The following is a 17992-nucleotide window of genomic DNA, read 5'->3' on the forward strand; positions in this document are numbered from 1 at the left end:
GGAAAAGGGGGAGAAATAGATGGACTAGACAAGGAAGACAGAAGGGGAAAGGTGCGCCAGTTTCTCCCCGGGCAGAGAGATAACCCCAACTGGCTTTAATGGAAACTAGGAAGCAGGAAGATATGAGAAAGGGAGACAAAGAGAACGAGAAAGAGAGCAGCGTTAGCATGACGAATGGAAAACAGCAGTACTGGTAGGGTAAACATAACCAGAAAAGAGCCTGGATTTCAGTGCAGTACTGTACAGGATCCCTGACTGTAGAGTATGTTAAAAAAAGTTAGCCAAAAACGAATACTTAACACACATCTGAAGCTAATCAGTGTACATGATGTTACTCACAGTCTGCACTATTGGGTTAATTGTAAGTTGTAAAGATATGGGGCAGCAGGTCAGACAATTTCACAATATTACACACACACACACACACACACACACACACACACACACACACACAAACAAATCACACACACACACATATATGAAAACCCCTCATGTGGCCCCAGAGCCCACATGGTGAAGTAGCTTCGTCTAACTCTAAAGTATATGCACAGCTGTAGTGGCAGCAGCTGCCCTGAACCAAATGTTAAACAGCAGCACCCAGCCAGGCTCTGCTAACTTTAATCAAATGCAGCACCTGTTGGAAACATGGCCCGACTGCACCGCATGCACGCATACACACACATACACGCATATCCCGTCAGTGGTTCTCTTTGCAGTGTGCCTGTGCATGTATGTGAGTGTATCGACTGTTGCCTGCATGTGTGTGTTTGTATTCCCTCACGCATGGGATGGCTTGGTAAATAGAGCAAGCAGCTGTCCTCCATCACAGATGACTCTCAATGGGCCTCTCTCTTCCACCTCGGCCCTCTGCTCCATCTCTGCACCGTGTAATAACACTGTTTAGAAGCATTGTGATTGCTATCCTAGTCTACACATTGTTCTGTTCAGCACATAGTCATGGAAACTGACCGAACAACAACACCAATGCAGGAAGCAACATGGCCAAACATTACTTTACATTCTCTCTGCGATTTGCAAAACCAGTATGCAGTGACAAAGAAAGCAACACAGAAAAGACCAAAAATAACACTTGTGAGTGTTCAGAGAGGGAGACATAAAAAGTATTTTTGTATTACTCTACTCAACACCTCCACCTGGTGGGGGGAGCGTATATTACACATCAAACACAACTCCACACAGATTGAACATTTCATAATTCCCTGAATTAAGCTAACCGAGGCTGCTCTTCTCTGTTAGTCACGAGTGTTAGCTCGCTGTGTCACACAGTCTTTCATGATACATCATCAGATGACCTCGCTGTGACTGTAATGAATGGGGCACGTCAGCCCCTTTTTACGCTCCATTATCAGCCTCTGTATGGCTGAAAGACAGTTTCCGTTCGGAGCGTCATCACTGTTGATTCATGGTGGGAGAATACATAGGAAACAAAGAGAGGCTTGCACATCAGCATCCACACCAGAGTGAGAGGGAGATTAGCGGGAAGAAGTGAATGGAATTGATTTGGCCGAGATGAGAGGAACTCATGATACATGTTTAGAAAACATGGCAACACCTCAAGTGATGGAGGCCTCTGCTTCGCCACAAGCTACACACACACACACACACACACACACACACACACACACACCCCCCCTTTAGTCAGACACATTCCTTCCATTTGTGCGCACACACATACTTACGAGCACACTAGAAAGCATGAATGCCTAAGTTAATTTTCTCTCGACATACACAAAGTATGTCCTGCTGAAGCGTTAAAGCTCCCACGAGGAAGCACCTGGAAATAGCGAGAGAGAAAGTGAAACGGAGAGGAGGGTGATACGTTCTTCACGCACACACTTGTCAATGATCTCACCTACATCCAGATTTCACACACCGTGGAGGTGCTACAAGCTATGCTAGGTCACAAACACACACATGCTGCTGTTGCTACTTCACCGTTTCCACTCGTTTTTTTTCATGCCAATGAGTTTTTTAACAAGACACACTTATGCTCATAAAAATACCATTAAGGAGCAGACAGCATTGCCTCACTAATGGCTTTAGCACAATGTGCAACACACACACATAGTGAGTAACCGTTATCCATTCGATATGCATGTCATTTACAGCATCCAACAGGGAAACGATGTCACAGGAACGGTTTGGAAAAAGTATTGGATTTGAATTCAGCTTCCTCTTTGTTAGAGGACTGAAGTGGGATTTCTCTCTCCTGTTAGCTGAAGGAGGAACTGACTGATGGCCGACTCGGGATCAGAGCCACAAGGGACAAGAGTAGTACTGTTTAAACACAGCTCTTTCCTGTTTTCACACCAAAGAAGAATGGTAGAATGCAGATGGATGAGGGGAAAAAAGAAAGAGGAAAATGTTGAACAAATAAGAGCTGTTCCTGTGTGCCTTCAGAAAGCTCCCTGGAATGAATTTCTTGTAAAAAAATGTGTAAAGAGAGAGCAGACGGGGACGGGAATGGAAAAGTGGTGGCGACTGGGCGACAACCTTTAAAGACAAAAACATTGAAGTGGAAACAACGGGAGGGTGGAGATGGTGTGGGCACAAACAGAGACAGAACAAACACAACTGGCACAGAGACAGATAAAGACAGACACACCAAAGCAAGTCCACTTAAGCTGCTCCACAAACCCTGCAGAGCTCCAGCTCCAAACCCCAAAGAAAACATGCAGTCAGCAAACAGGACAGAATGAGAGAGTGGAAAATACCAAAGAGGGGGGAAATAGAGGCAGGCTCTTACAGAATAGACACCCGATCACAGTAACAAAAACGCTGATTGAAGAACCTTACACTTTGTTGTCCATTCAGAATAGAAGCATGTGGGCTGAGAGTTTGTCTTACCTGAGAATTTGTCCCCCTCCATAACCAGATCACTCCCTCCACAGCCACATGCAGTGTCTGCTCTTTGACTCCACTCTCTTTCTCCCTCTCCCTCTCTCCCTCTGTCTTTTTTTGGACTTCCCTTTCTCTCGTCCCTCTCTCCCTCCCTCCCTTTCTCTGTCCTTTTCCTGCTCTTCTCACTCTCTCTTTTTCTTTTTCTCTCTGTTCTCCCTCCCTCTCCCCCAGATTGATTCCTTCAGTGTGTCTAGCTAATGAATTCAGAATTACGACATCGCCATGTGCTTATCATATGTTGCATTCACAGCTCTCTCTCTCTCTCTCTCTCTTTCCTCTCCCTTCTCTCTGATGAGAGCAAAGGACTGAAGCAGCATTGTATCTTGAAAATAGAAACCATTAGCTCCACCATGTGACATGCACAGGCTCCTTGAAAACTAAAATAACCCGCTGGACTTGCAAGCTCTTCTGTCAGCTCTCTTTTAAGGTTCCTTGTGTGTGTGTGTGTGTGTGTGTGTGTGTGTGTGTGTGTGTGTGTGTGTGTGTGTGTGTGTGTGTGTGTGTGTGTGTGTGTGTGTGTGTGTGTGTGTGTGTGTTTTGCATTGATTCATTTGATACCAACAACAGTCCTGTCAAGCTGGAATGAAAGACATTCCCTTAACTACGTCTAGACTTCCCCTTAAGATGAATCGGATACTGCTCTGCCTTTGTAAACGTGTGGAAGGATGATAGCCTGTTGAAATAATACTGACATGCACAAACAATAGAGGGTGGAGGCAAGGGGGACTCTATCAAAACACTCTTCCTAAAACAATCCTTTCAAGGGTTAATACAGGAGAGGCAGTGTGAAGAACAACATGACAGCAAGAGTGAAGATTTGAAGAAAAAAAGTGTGTGTTATGAAGATTAGAGAAACCCCAGGCCAGGTTTAAAAGTGGTTTGCTTAGTGTAGACCCGTCTCTGCGTTCAGGAAACTCAGATGACCTCTGACCTTTGGCACGACGCTCGCACTGCGCCGGGGGGTCAGAGGTCACATGGCAAGCGTCTGAGCTCTGATAGAGAGATCAAACACACTCAGCCATGTCAGTCTTGTGCAACACACAGCACTCCAGTGCCCCTTGTTGTCTATTGCATGTTGAACGTACATGTGTTTGTGTATTCATGTTTGCATTGAGAGTGCTTGTTTTTCTATTATATGTCTGTCTCTCGCCGGGTGTTCATTAATGTGTTCATTAAAGCCAGGTGCCTTGTTTGAATGCAATGGCTGATGAAAGAAGGAACATGTGAGCATTGGCGGCCCCAAATGGCCAAAGCATGTAACAGGAGGTGTGGGGAATAAGGAAGTCCACAGTCCAATAAATGAGGTTAGTTTCCAACAAAGACAGTCTGTGATGCTTTGTACCAAATATCACAGAGTTGAAAGAAACTGTTGGGAACTCACTCCCTTCAGTTTATGAAATACTCAAATTCATTTAATAATTGTGTTGATATTTGCCAAGAGTGTGAATCTGTCTCAATAAAGACGTTCTTCCCTCTTCTTTCGGATATAAGATATCAAGGTGTCCATATGATAACATAAATTCCTGGTTATTGCAGACAATTAACAATCATATTTGATAGACAATTAAATGAAAGATCAAATAAGAAAGTATTTAGATGAGTTAATTACATAATATTGTACATGAGACTTTAAGGTCCTGAAATGTAACTATAGCATTATTTTGATATTATTTGATCACTTTCCCCAAAAATCTAAGAAGAACCATAAAACAGGATGATGTTTTATCCAACTCCAGATGCCTCTGATTGGATCAGCTTTAATTGTGTGTCCAATGCGGCAAGATGTGTTGAATGGGAATTAACTACACTCAGATCAACAATAGGGACAGTGTTGGATGGACCTCTGTGTGTGTGTGTGTGTGTGTGTGTGTGTGTGTGTGTGTGTGTGTGTGTGTGTGTGTGTGTGTGTGTGTGTGTGTGTGTGTGTGTGTGTGTGTGTGTGTGTGTGTGTGTGTGTGTGTGTTCTGTCCCCCTAGTTCACAGAACAACTCCAGAAGCTGACAAAAACAGGCTGACAAAACTGATAAACTTCTTTGGAGTTTGTGTAGCCTCGTAAAAATGTACTCTCACAATTTTCCACAGGATTTTGAGTAGATTTGTAGCATGTCTGACTTAAGTAACACACCCACATTTGACTGCTTAGCTGAGATGTATTTAGTTTAGCTGTTTTTAAAGTCTAGACTGGGTAGTGGCATGTGCTCACTCACATCTAACAATCAAGTTCCTCTTGTGTCTTCAGAAAATGTATGACGCTGGTGCTGTCCTCATCTGCTCCCAAAACCTCTGCTTGTTTTGTACTTGCTCATTTATTTTATTTTAATTGCCTACATAAACCTCTTCCTGTGCACACATAAGTGTACGCACGAACACACTCAACCACTATGCAATGTCAAAGTGTGTCGGCTGGTTCGTTGCCTGTCAGCTGTCTGAAGTATGACATCCTGGGGCCTGCTTCACGAAAGAGATTTGCCAGCACACACAGATTACAAATGGTGACCTTGCATGCTCATGCGTCTTAGTAAAGGTGTCAGAATAAACACGAAAGGAAATGAAAAATTGCCTGAGTGCTGAATGACACTCACCCACTGACATGAAGTCTATGTGTGTGTGTGTGTGTGTGTGTGTGTGTGTGTGTGTGTGTGTGTGTGTGTGTGTGTGTGTGTGTGTGTGTGTGTGTGTGTGTGTGTGTGTTTGCGTGTGTGTGTGTGTGTGTGTGTGTGTGTGTGTGTGTGTGTGTGTGTGTGTGTGTGTGTGTGTGTGTGTGTGTGTGTGTGTGTGTGTGTGTGTGTGTGTGTGTGTGTGTTTGCGTGCGTGCAGGTGTGTGTGTGTGTGTGTGTGTGTGTGTGTGTGTGTGTGTGTGTGTGTGTGCGTGTGTTTCTTTCCCCCTCCTTTCTATGTGCTGATGGTGCAGAAGATGTTTGCTCATTTCGCTGGTAGAAGATGCTTCGGTGGTGAGCCACAGATTTAGCTTGCATGCCAATACTGCACAAAAGACACAATAGCAAGTCTTCTTATTTTTATGCATGTTTGGAAATAGCAAAATAAAAGCTTTGAAGGAAACCTGTTCCAAAGGTACTGCTAAAATAATTATAATTGATTCTTGCACCAGAAGCCTTAAAAGAATATAGAGACGCAACACAGTCACAGTGACAGACAGAGGCAAGAATATTTAAAAGTAAAAGTAATAAAATAAGTACCAAAGACGTGTGGATTAACCAGAGTGACGGAAGAGATACAGCTGCTCTTTTACTGTTATCATTTAATCTTGTTCACAGATAAACTGATTTTACGACATAACATTTTCTTTCATAGCTTTGGGAATTTTGTTTGAAATGTCCTTTGTAGACAAGAAAGAGGCACACAATTCTGCACGTAGAGACTGAACAAACACATCCACCCACACACACACATATACAGACGGTTAGTCAGGACACTTTAGGACACTGCACTGTCACTGAGGCTGCACTCTGATGTTTACATGCTATCAGCTGTTATCTCTACAGGAAACAGTACCTTCTCTGCCCTCAGTGTTACCTACCACATCCCTCTGCTGAAGGTCAATGACAGTGAATTACGTAATGCTTTACAGGAACAGGCAGTGATTAAATGGAAACTAGAAAAAGTGCATGTACTGTATGACTGACTATGACTTGTCAGTGGACAGGATACACTAAATGTGTAGTTGTTCTAAGTACAACAGTACAAATCCTCCAGAGAGAATGGACTGGTATGTGTAGATGGAAATGACAGCGGTGCAGTCTACTTACTGGGACTGGTGATGCCAGATCCCTCCCTGTCCGTTCTCTTTGTCCGAGCGCTGGCTGATCTCACTGTAAAGGGGGGGAAAGGACAAATTAGTATCATTATCTGGAAATTCTAGAGAAACTGTACTACAATCAACAGTAGTGGCATTCATCAACAAGAAGCTCACCATTAGAAGAATACATGATAAACACCTCGAGTGGCAGGTTTGGCTGTTGCCTGTCCTATAAAAGACTTAACAATGCTACAAAACATGCATAAACACCAAGTGGAAAACATATCCTTCGCATTCTCCTTTAGGCCATATTCTCCACAGTTGTCATGTGGAAAAACAAAGTCAGCCGATATTTGAATGTTCACTATTATTGCTTGACCACCGAGAAAATGACATTTGGTTACTGAAGGAAAGCCAGATTTGTATCTCAATTTCATTGTGGCTTTTCTATTTTTATTACTTTGAGGATGCTGTGGAAATGATTAGGATCAAACTTGCATGATGGAAAGAATGCATGGATAGGATGACTAGGGTAGAAATCAAACTGAGCGACACAGTGTGACTGCTCTTCCACTATAAAAATGTTTTGTGTACAGTTAAGTAACTTACGGTGATTGGAACCCAAACACCTGCAGGTTAAAACCTTTTTCAAGGTAAATAATGTATAGACTTTTACAAAAAGAAACCCTCTCTATCATCACTTATATCCCGCTACGATTGTGTGGCAATGTTTGTATTGACAGAGGTAGACCATGCTGCCCTCTTTTCTATTTAAATGTTTTTACTTTTTGGACCTTTCTTGGGTCAAACCAAGAATACAGTACATGTCTGGGGTTTTCTTTAAACAGTCGTCGAGCATCCTAACTATTGAGCCTGGGGAAAAAACATTACTCCGTGTGCATTAAAGCTTAAAAGTCCAAGTGGTAATCACAGATAGGGTCAATAAGAGTTGAGAACATTCAGGGAAAATGTAATAAGACCCGGTTGTCTCATATTGATTTGAACATTTCACAAAACAACTGAGAATAAAGAGACACATTTGTCACTTTGAGAGACCCCCAGAACAAAACCTGACACTGTTATAGTAACACGTTAATCTTCTGGTCATTTTCCAATATGTTTAGCTTTTTTGTACAGCCTCATTCATGCTCATCCAACGTCTCCCAGTGCCGACAACCAGGCCCAACATGACACCGGCTGGTTCAGAGGAACGACTCGTCCTCCTGGCTGACCCTCTGTGCCCTGACACTGGTGGAATGCTCCGGGTAATCTCTCATTGATCATCTCTGGTGTTTGTGTTTGAGTCTGTGTGTGTGTGTGTGTGTGTGTGTGTGTGTGTGTGTGTGTGTGTGTGTGTGGGTGTGTGTGTGTGTGTGTGTGTGTGTGTGTGTGTGTGTGTGTGTGTGTGTGTGTGTGTGTGTGTTTGCTGAATCACCAGCCACTGCATGAGGGAAGGATGATCCAAAAAAGGACTGTCCGCTTACAATAAACCCAACTACTTTGGTGATCCCCTTACTTCTCCTCTAGCACCACCATCGGGTTCACATTTATGGTTTCCTGTTCCTAAGATCACTCACACTCTTGTTGTTTTGCGACTCATCCAGTCTGCTGTTCAGATGAGGTAAAATTCATCCGGTAGCTGGTGAGTCAAATGTCCCATACTTTATTTAAGTTTCTTACTGCAAATCAGTGTGCGCGATGATGCCGTTCGCTTTGTACCAATGTTGCCAGCAAACATGGTGGTTTTCTGTCTGTGTTGTTATTGGTTTCAACTCAAAGACAGCTGGAGACAGTTATGAAGCCAAACAAGTGACACCAAAAATAACACTACTGAAGAGCTCCCGCTAAAAAGTCAGTACCTTAAAAAGGAGAATCCGACATTCACAGACCATGATTGGCCAGCTTTAACAACTATGGTGCCTACCACTGAGGTCAGACAACGGGTCATATGAACTAAGTCTTTATCAATAATAAACCAAAAGTGCCAAAAAACCACACTAAAATATTGTGGTAATGGCAGTAAACACAACATCTAAAATACCTTGTGTGAGAAATGTACTCTGTATGCAATATACAATAAGAGACATGAGTCAGGCTGTTTAGTATTATGTTCCTTTTTTTTGTTTGAGTTACGTCCATAATTATCTACGGAGTTTTAAATAATATCCTTAGGCCATTCTGACTTAAAATGTCAACATAAATATAAATAGTTTTAACAGTAAGTGTTAAATCAGAAATGGGCATAAATGTCAGTAACAGAGCAGCTTCTGGCTTCACTATTGGTTCGGCGAGAGGAAGCATTGACTAATTGTTTTGACTTTTTAAATCACTAACTGGGCGTTAAGAGTGTCAAAGGTGCAACAGTGAAAAAGCCAACCCTTATTATTGCGGCAGTAATCTTAAACAAAGTGCCGCGAGGGACTAAACAAGAGAAAAAATACTGTGGACGCGCACAAACTCAGTCTTTCCAACACAGTATGCGTTTGACCTTTTATTTGCAAAGCAAAAATGCAATATTCCATATCCATATGCGTGCGTGCGTGCGTGCATGCATGCGTGCGTGCGGTCAACAAAAATTGTCCTTCTCTAGCTCACCCCCCCATCTATTACCAAGTGCGCAGGTAAAAGCAACCGGATATAAGCACAAACGTCACCACACAAATCCAATGACGCGCCCACCACCTATAGTGACTCAAAAAACATGTATCGTAACAAACACAGAAATGGCTTCATATGTGGCTCCTACACTTATTTCCTGTTTTAAGTGCAAATCATTCATCTGTAATGACCCATGTGATAGCACCATCAGTTTGATATGCGAGTGCTTATATTTTGATGTGTGTTTTAGAGCTTCATGGAAACATGATGGAACAAATGAGAGGCAGCCAAATCTTAAGAGCCTTGCAGCCAAAAAGCATGCCTGTACCTATTTACTCTTCTAGCTGGGAATACCGTTTGAAAGAGGCGATGCGCGCGCACACACACACACACACACACACACACACACACACACACACACACACACACTAGTTTGACCAAAGTTTACCAATGCAACAAAGTCCTGGAGCGCCGAAGCAATGACAGCACAACACCTAGTTATCTTGATTAAATGATGTTTGGCATTTAAGAGTTATAATTTGCTGCATGGTTAAGTGAGGGCAAAGGACTGACAGACATAAATCATGTCGGCGAACTGAAGTGAGCTTAAATACAAACTAAAAGAGTGACATCTGAAAAGTTAAACTGTATGTTGGCACAAAGGTGTGTATATGTGTGAGTGTTTATGTCTGTTAACCTGCTCAGTCTTGTCTGGGGCCACAAAGCACACACATAAACACACACATCACATATCACAGGGGAACAGGTTTCATAAAAACCTCCCAACACTCAGCTTCATGTCTTTTTTCCCCTCAAGGCGATTTGTAATCTTCCGAGGTCATATTTGCCTTATGACATTGCTATGTACAACGGAGGTCATTACGTGCACATGACACATGAAAAGAAAGAAACCAGTGTTTATGCTCAAGGAAAAAACTGCTTTGAGCATTGCCTGAAGTCATATTGTGAACCCGAGTTATTGCACTGCTGCCTATGTATTTGCTATAGGCCTGAACTGATTGATGTCAGTTGCACAGCTTGGCATAGCCGTGTGTGTGTGTGTGTGTGTGTGTGTGTGTGTGTGTGTGTGTGTGTGTGTGTGTGTGTGTGTGTGTGTGTCATGACTGGTCAAGTGCACGGCTATGCCTGGACAAACATGTCAACAGATTAGTTATTGGTCTCAGATGACTGGAGCAGGTAAACAGAGGGCAGAGGGTGCAGCACTTAAACGTACTTGAAACGCAAGAGCTCTAACACACACACACACACACACACACACACACACACACACACACACACACACACACACACACACACACACACACACACACACACACACACACACACACACACACACACACACACACACACACACACTCTCTCTCTCACACACACACACACACACACACACACACACACACACACACACACACACACACACACACACACACACACACACACACACACACACACACACGAATGAAGCCACCCAAGGATGGAGTGATTTACAAAATGTATTGTCTGGCTAAATCAAAAACACACACACACAACTACCTGAGATTTGTGTGTTTGCGAAAGGAGGCCACAGCATGTTTTATTTGAGCATGGTGAAGGATGTTTACCTCACTTCTTTATTTCTCAACCTTTTCATCTGTCATTTGCTACTTCCACCTTCCCTTTAGGGCTAGGTGGTGTTTCAATCCAAACATTAATCAACTTTGTGGTACACACAATTTTAAACATGATGAAATATGTGTTTTCTTATTTATTAATCCCTGCTGTAGTTCCCTCTATCATTCCTTCTGGTTCACACACTTGTAAGTGAGCTATCACTTTAACCTGCATTTTCGTGATAGGTGAAACCATACCTACTGTGTTTTATTCACAGGATTAGCCAATGAAAAACGTTCCAGTCACATTACTTTATTAATTCATTATTTCTAAATTAATTGTGATAATATAAAAGGCAACTTGCATCTGTTCAACATGTAGCACCAACATATGCTGACTCTTATGAGTATTCATTGAGCCATGAGAAATCGATATGCTCAAGATACAAATCCAAAATGTAAACCAAGTAATATATTTTTTTTTTATTAAAAGAAAGCAAAAAGTTATTTATAAAATCTGATCGTGCTTCCCTTTGTTCAATGCTCATTTATCTCTTGCATCTCCTTTTCTTTTATAATCCTGTAACACATTTTTCAACATCCCCTTTTGAGCAATCCAATCAAATTTAAAGGACATGATCTAAATCTCTTTCGTAAATAAATATCACCCCTTAGTATTTTCATTCGTTTCTGAATCGGAAGGCTCTATGGACGAATATCACATATCACAATTGTTTGTTTCGTCAAAATGTCATACTGGGAAAATGTCAACATCATTCATTCCTCATTTCCTTCCTCATCCGTCTGTCCGCTCTCCCATCTGTTCCTTTGTGCTTTTATGGCCCTCATTACACATGTTAAGGGTGCGCGGCAAACACACCGTTTCACAACTCTGCCTGTGAAAGAGCTGGGAGCAGAGTGAGTGGGAAAAAAGAAAGAAAGCAAGACAGCCTGAATGATAAGACTGCCATTTTTCAAGATTGTTTTTACAGCCCAGATACGACCTCTACCTGGATGCATTCTTAATAAGTAAGGACCACACCAAACACAGACACACACACCGATGCGGTCACACATGGAGGAAAGATGGCTGTGACCCTAAACTGCACTCCTCCCAGATGAATAGCCGTTGTTCTGGCGCCAAAGGTATGAACCGGCAACACCTTTTCCTACCTTTGCACTTTCAACACAGACCTATTCCTCACTCACCACGCTCATTGAAAACCAACACCGCTTTGACACACACACACACACACACACACACACACACACACACACACACACACACACACACACACACACACACACACACACACACACACACACACACACACTTTTCTGTACTCTTCACAATGCAAACACAAGCCCAAATCACTTTATATAGAACCAGGGTTAGACAGGATACTGCAGCAGTCTATAAAACAATGCTGGTGTGGAAGATAAGGATCGGACTTCCTTTTTTAGAGGCTGTTAAAACCCACAGAGTCAGTTTAAAAGTCCATAGAGCTTTATGGGCTGAAACACCCCCAAGAAACGTGTAGTTACTGTATGTTATAGGTGAAAAACTGAGTGAGTGAGCGGTTGAGTGCATGTTGAGAAATGTTAGAAAGACAGGGAGAAAAATTATTTAAGATTTTAAAAGCCAGATACATTATCTGCCCAGAGAACTCAATATCGTTTTTGTAGCTGCTGCTTTCATTCCTACTGATGGAAATTAAATTAAAACAGAAACACTATTGCTTTTTTTTCATCTTGTTTTTTTGTGGATCACAAATGGACTACAACTGCGGTTTGTTGTGCAACTCAGCAGGACGCAAGTGGTGACTATCATCTTTTCATCTTTGCAATAAAGCAATAAACACAGGATGAGCGATGCATATGCTTTACAGATGTGTTCTGCATGTATTTTATATTATTTTATATGTCACACAGTAGCATTCGAATTGTAAAATTTTAAGGATCAGCCGTATTCACAAAGGATTTTAGGGCTAAAAGTAGCTCCTAACTGGCGAATTTAGGAGAAACTCCTAAACATAATGGGCGTGTCAGTCTTAAATTTAGGACTCCTAATTTTATTCACTAAGAGCAATTCACAAAGTATTTTAGGCCTAAAAGTAGCACCTAAGTCTAGGAGAGCTTAAAAGTCCTCGAGAGGACTCCTAACTCAGTAAGACCTATTCACAAAGAATCTGAAAATGGCTGCGAGACGAAATGTTTTGGAGACAATGGAAGACTGTGAATTGATCAAGAGATATAGGCTAAATCGTGAGGGTATCAAACTTGTTGTGGAATTAGTGCGGGATGCAATAACAGGAATAACCCGATTAGTCCGGAAATAAAATGTTTGGCAACACTACGATATTTAGCAACAGGGAAAATGCAACTTTGCAATGCCGACGATTTAGGAATATCGCAACCATCAGTCAGCTGTGCCATAAACCAAACCATCAACGCGCTCTCTAGACCACATATCATCCAAGTCCAACAGTTTATCCGGTTTCCTTTGGACAATCAACAACTACACAGGATCAAAGCCAACTTCATGGCAATGCAGGTATGCCCGGTGTGGTCGGTGCTATTGACGGGACGCACATAAAAATAATTGCCCCATCAAAAGATGAGGACGTGTTCGTCAATAGAAAGAGAGTACATTCCATCAACACGCAGATTGTTTTCATTCATCATGATAGGGGGACTTGAACGGCGGTATGGGCTGTTATTGAAAGTGTTTAAGTGCTGGAAATATGCTCATTGGATAATAGTTTGCAGGGTGCTTTTAATTGCCTCCTTGATTTAATGCAATTTACGTATTTTTATTGTTTGCTCTCTCTCTTTAACGTGCATATACAACGTCATTATCGTGGTCTGCACAAACTTGTCATCATGTGTGTATTCTGCTAACTGCACTGTCCATAACTATTTGATAGGAATACATTTCTAGCCTAGGCTATTTCCTTGTTTTTCGAGGCTAGAAATGTATTCCTATCAAATAGTTATGGACAGTGCAGTTAGCAGAATACACACATGATGACAAGTTTGTGCAGNCATCTGACGCCAGACAACTCTAACAGAGACAGGTTACGGTCTGCCATTCATATATTAATGAAGTTCCTTTTGATTTAGGCGGAGCAAACAAAGACTTTTTCATAACATAAACAAAGTTGGCAGGGAGGCTAAGAAATGTCCCATCTCTGGCAGGTGTTTTACAAAGTTAAATTCAGACACAAAAGCAATCAATTACTGACTATAATCTGCTTTAGAAAACAAAAAACCCTACGAATTGTGACTGCCACCCTTCTCAACCAAAGAGATAAAACTTGAGCAACTAAATTAGAGTTTGGGTTCAAGTTAGTCAAACATTTGATGTAAAAAGGAGATGTCAAACTGGTTGCCCTGCATTTACTTTCATAATGTCTGATCAGTGGCGAGCCGTCAGTGCCCTCTATTTGACCAAAAATAACTTGGTTTAATTGTATTTAAAATAACATTTGCAAAGAAATAAATCCTTCGAATCTGCCTATTCAGTTTCTGTTGGAATGTGAAGGGTTAAATGAAAGAAGCTCGTCTCTGCGAGTTAAAATGACAGTACAATTGACCAATCATATCTTCCCTCTAAATGGGTGGGTGCTGGGTGGGTGTATCGCGGACTTTATGACAAGTTCCGCCCGCTGTGAAACTTTTCTTGTTTCCATAGCAACAACAACTTCCTGTCAACAGCATTAACTCGCCTTCAAAATAAAAGCATGCCAAATTACACTTAAGATATACTGCAACGAAAGTAACAAACACAATGCAATATCCTTTTCAATTTCAAAGAACACAATATGGTTATTTACAGGTGTGTTTTGTGTGGTAGAGGGTCGCTTTCATTGATGCGTTTTGCACCCCGGGCCGTTGTTTTGATATTCCGCTGAAGTATATGCTGTGACGTAATAACTCGAGGGAATGGGTGGGGGTCAGAGGGCCTAGGTATAAAAGTCACGGCTCCCCACTGAAGCATACAATGGTTCACTATATATTTTCCAGTAATGCTAGATTTATGAATGGTGCAGTGAAGATGTCTACTTCTGAGAGGGAAAACTCAAACCTTTAACCCAGCCACCCACAGATGCATCTCTGAGCTCCACTTTAGACTTTGGTGATTGATGAGCAGCACTGGAATTATGTGGATTACTGAAAAAGGGAACAGGTGGTGACATGAGTCAGTAACATACCTGGGTCTTACTGTAAACTTGCATAAAACACTGTCGAATGCATGACATTAAAACAAAGAACCAAGCTAGATATATAAACCGTCTACCGTTTTCATAATTTCATAATGTAAACATGGTTAAAGCCACCAACATCGAACATCAAATCAAACCGTTTGTCACAGTTTTTTGTCTTTACACACTTCAACACATTTGATTTGATTTATCAACAAGTGGAAGAACCAACCTTTTGAAAACAGCACAATAATTTATAAGCGGTTCCAGGTCGTGTCCAGCACATATTTTCACTAATGTACACACTGTAGGCCTATATTCAAACACTGTAACTCAAGCACCAGTTCCCGATGTAAAGTCAAGACAACTTGCATCAACACCTGAGTCCCAGAGACACTGTATGAGTCAACAATTAAATGTCACACAGAGAGAACAAAAGAAATCTCGTGTTGTGGGAGCATACGAGTCGCGACAATGTTTACTTGTGCGGTCTCAAGCTGTGACTCTTTCTCCATAGCGGCAGAAGCAAAAAGGTGAGAAAATGTGTGCGGGGTATGTGTCAGAGTATAGTGGTGGTGAGAGTATGCACAAGCCTGTGTGGGTAAAGGGGAAAACTAAAAACAAGACAAACATAAAGCGAGACATAGTCGTGCATTGAGGTGAGAGGTAGCACACAAACGGAAACTAAGACCCCTCTTACAAGAAAGACAACATAAGCAGGTCTACAACAAGATGAGCATCTAAACCACAAGGACACAGTTTCTTTACATCAAATTATTTTTGTTTCACCCAATTCAGAACAAGGTTTGTACGTGACTGCAGAAGAATCCTGATTGTGCAACTGCAGCTTTTTCCAAACCTGTCATAACTTGTAATAGGAAACACCAAATGATAAGGTACGGCAGAACGTTAGGTGCAAAGATACTGTATAAACACAGTGAGAGATAATAATCTGCCTCAGTTTTTACAGCCAATAAGAGCTGTGTTCACAAAACCAGAGGATATGACATTTTTACTTCAAAGCCACATTGAGGCCTAGCATCAGGTTTGATCACACACGCAGGTGTTGTTGACCAACGTTTATTCATAAAAATGTTATTCTTTTTTTTTTTTCAGCTGTTACAAAATATACTGTTTTCTGTAACATGTAAGAGTGGAAACTTTAACCTTCAGTAGGCGCCTTTTCAGGTGTTGGTGGGTGGGGGAAAAAGGTTTTGCTTCAACTTCCTTTTGATAAATCTTTTCATACTAGTCATATAATGTTTAAAAAGTTTAAGACATCTCCTGTATCTCTTGTTCACATTTATGGTTTTCACGTTGGAACACATAAGTCTATGGTCTAGGCCTCTGTACAATTACAAAGAAAAAATGGTTATGTTAAATGTAACATAGATAATCCCGTATTGTGCATCACTTAATGTATTCTTTTTGATAGGGGGCTTTGACAAACAGTGAGTTTATCCACACGCTTTTTTGAGAAAAAGTTTTGTTGCGATGCAAACTATTTATTGGAGATTGCTTTGAGGGAAATAAGGCTAGGTTAGAAACCATATTTTCCAACACAAAATAACTGTAAAATCATCAATAACCTCAAAAAGATTCAGTAAGCCTAAAGTATCCTATCTTTATCTTCAAAGAGCTGTGTCAACCTTTTACGTGGAAAAAATAAACACTTGCGCCGTCTCTCGTCCATGCAAAACACGCACCTTCATCTGATTTCTGAGAACTGAGATGACTCAATTGACTTTTTGTTTGACTGACTTCCCTTGAGAACCTGCATCTTCAAGCGAGACACAGTGCCTTTAAAAAAAACACATTCTTTCTCATACAAAAATATGTTTTTCACAGCCTTTTTCCAGAGCTTATGTTGGCCAATGTTTGAAAACTTGAGCTAGATATTTCATAGTTGACATTACTGAATCAGTTTGGGGACTTTAAAAACGTTTTATATATGTATTTATCAACAGCTCAACAACCACAGGATCGTTGAATATTTCGCTTCTTCTTTTTTAATGTCTAATGTGGTCTGATTTAGCCTCTTCAGGTTCTTCTGGGTAAAACTGGTCCACCTGCAGCTGCCAGCTGTGTTGATGTGTTTTTTTTATTTCAGTAACAACACTGTGACTCATCAGCTATTATGTTTTCTCAGTTAAAGGACAATGACAAACATGCCCTAAAAAAAACGTTATTTGTTTTAGAGGAAATTGAAGGGTACCTTATGTAAAAAAAATTGACAATCCAAGAACTGTCTCCAAGTGTTTTTGCCTCTTAAATTATGTAATAGGTGTTTATGTAAACGTTTTAAAATGCTTGCCTATCATCTGTCTATGCCCACTGATTAGACCCCAAATATTGATGGCATTAAATATGTGATGCTCGAGGTACAAACCTGAGCATGCTTTTAATGTACATTAATTATTTTAGCAATCCAACCTGAATAAACAATTCAGCCATCACTGCTGGTTATGCCATATACTACCTGTGTTAATGCTGTGTTGAACTGTTGAACAGACCAGAGATCAGTGTTAAGAAGGGGGAAAAGCAGGCAGCAGCCACCAGAGGTCTCTGCAGCTCAGACCTGCAGCATCTGAGGCAGGATGTGCAGGTCTAATGAACATGAAGCAGGTTGCCACAGGGTGACATGTGGAATTCAAAAAGGTTAAAGGCTGTGGGCACAGCTGACTATTTAAATAGATGTGGGCTAACTCAACACGTGACCCCACCCAACCACAACGTTTATACTAGAAACAGGACACACACACACACACACACACACACACACACACACACACACACACACACACACACACACACACACAGCTTTATCTCTGATTCCAGCTCCACACACACACACACACACACACACACACACACACACACACACACACACACACACACAC

At 41.4% G+C, this 17992-nt stretch overlaps 1 protein-coding gene across 1 annotated transcript in view; it reads left to right on the plus strand.

Annotated features, from left to right (window-relative positions):
• LOC104946084 (uncharacterized) overlaps window positions 1-17703 on the plus strand; it is a 36162-nt gene extending 18459 nt beyond the window's left edge. Inside the window, exon 5 of the mRNA XM_010771840.1 lies at window positions 17604-17703. Coding sequence (XP_010770142.1) covers window positions 17604-17703 — 100 coding nt within the window. The remainder of the gene's footprint in view (window positions 1-17603) is intronic.
• Window positions 17704-17992: the final 289 nt, after the last annotated feature.

The sequence above is a fragment of the Notothenia coriiceps genome, unplaced genomic scaffold, assembly GCF_000735185.1.
Source record: "Notothenia coriiceps isolate Sejong01 unplaced genomic scaffold, NC01 NC01_scaffold00010592, whole genome shotgun sequence".
Taxonomy (NCBI): domain Eukaryota; kingdom Metazoa; phylum Chordata; class Actinopteri; order Perciformes; family Nototheniidae; genus Notothenia; species Notothenia coriiceps.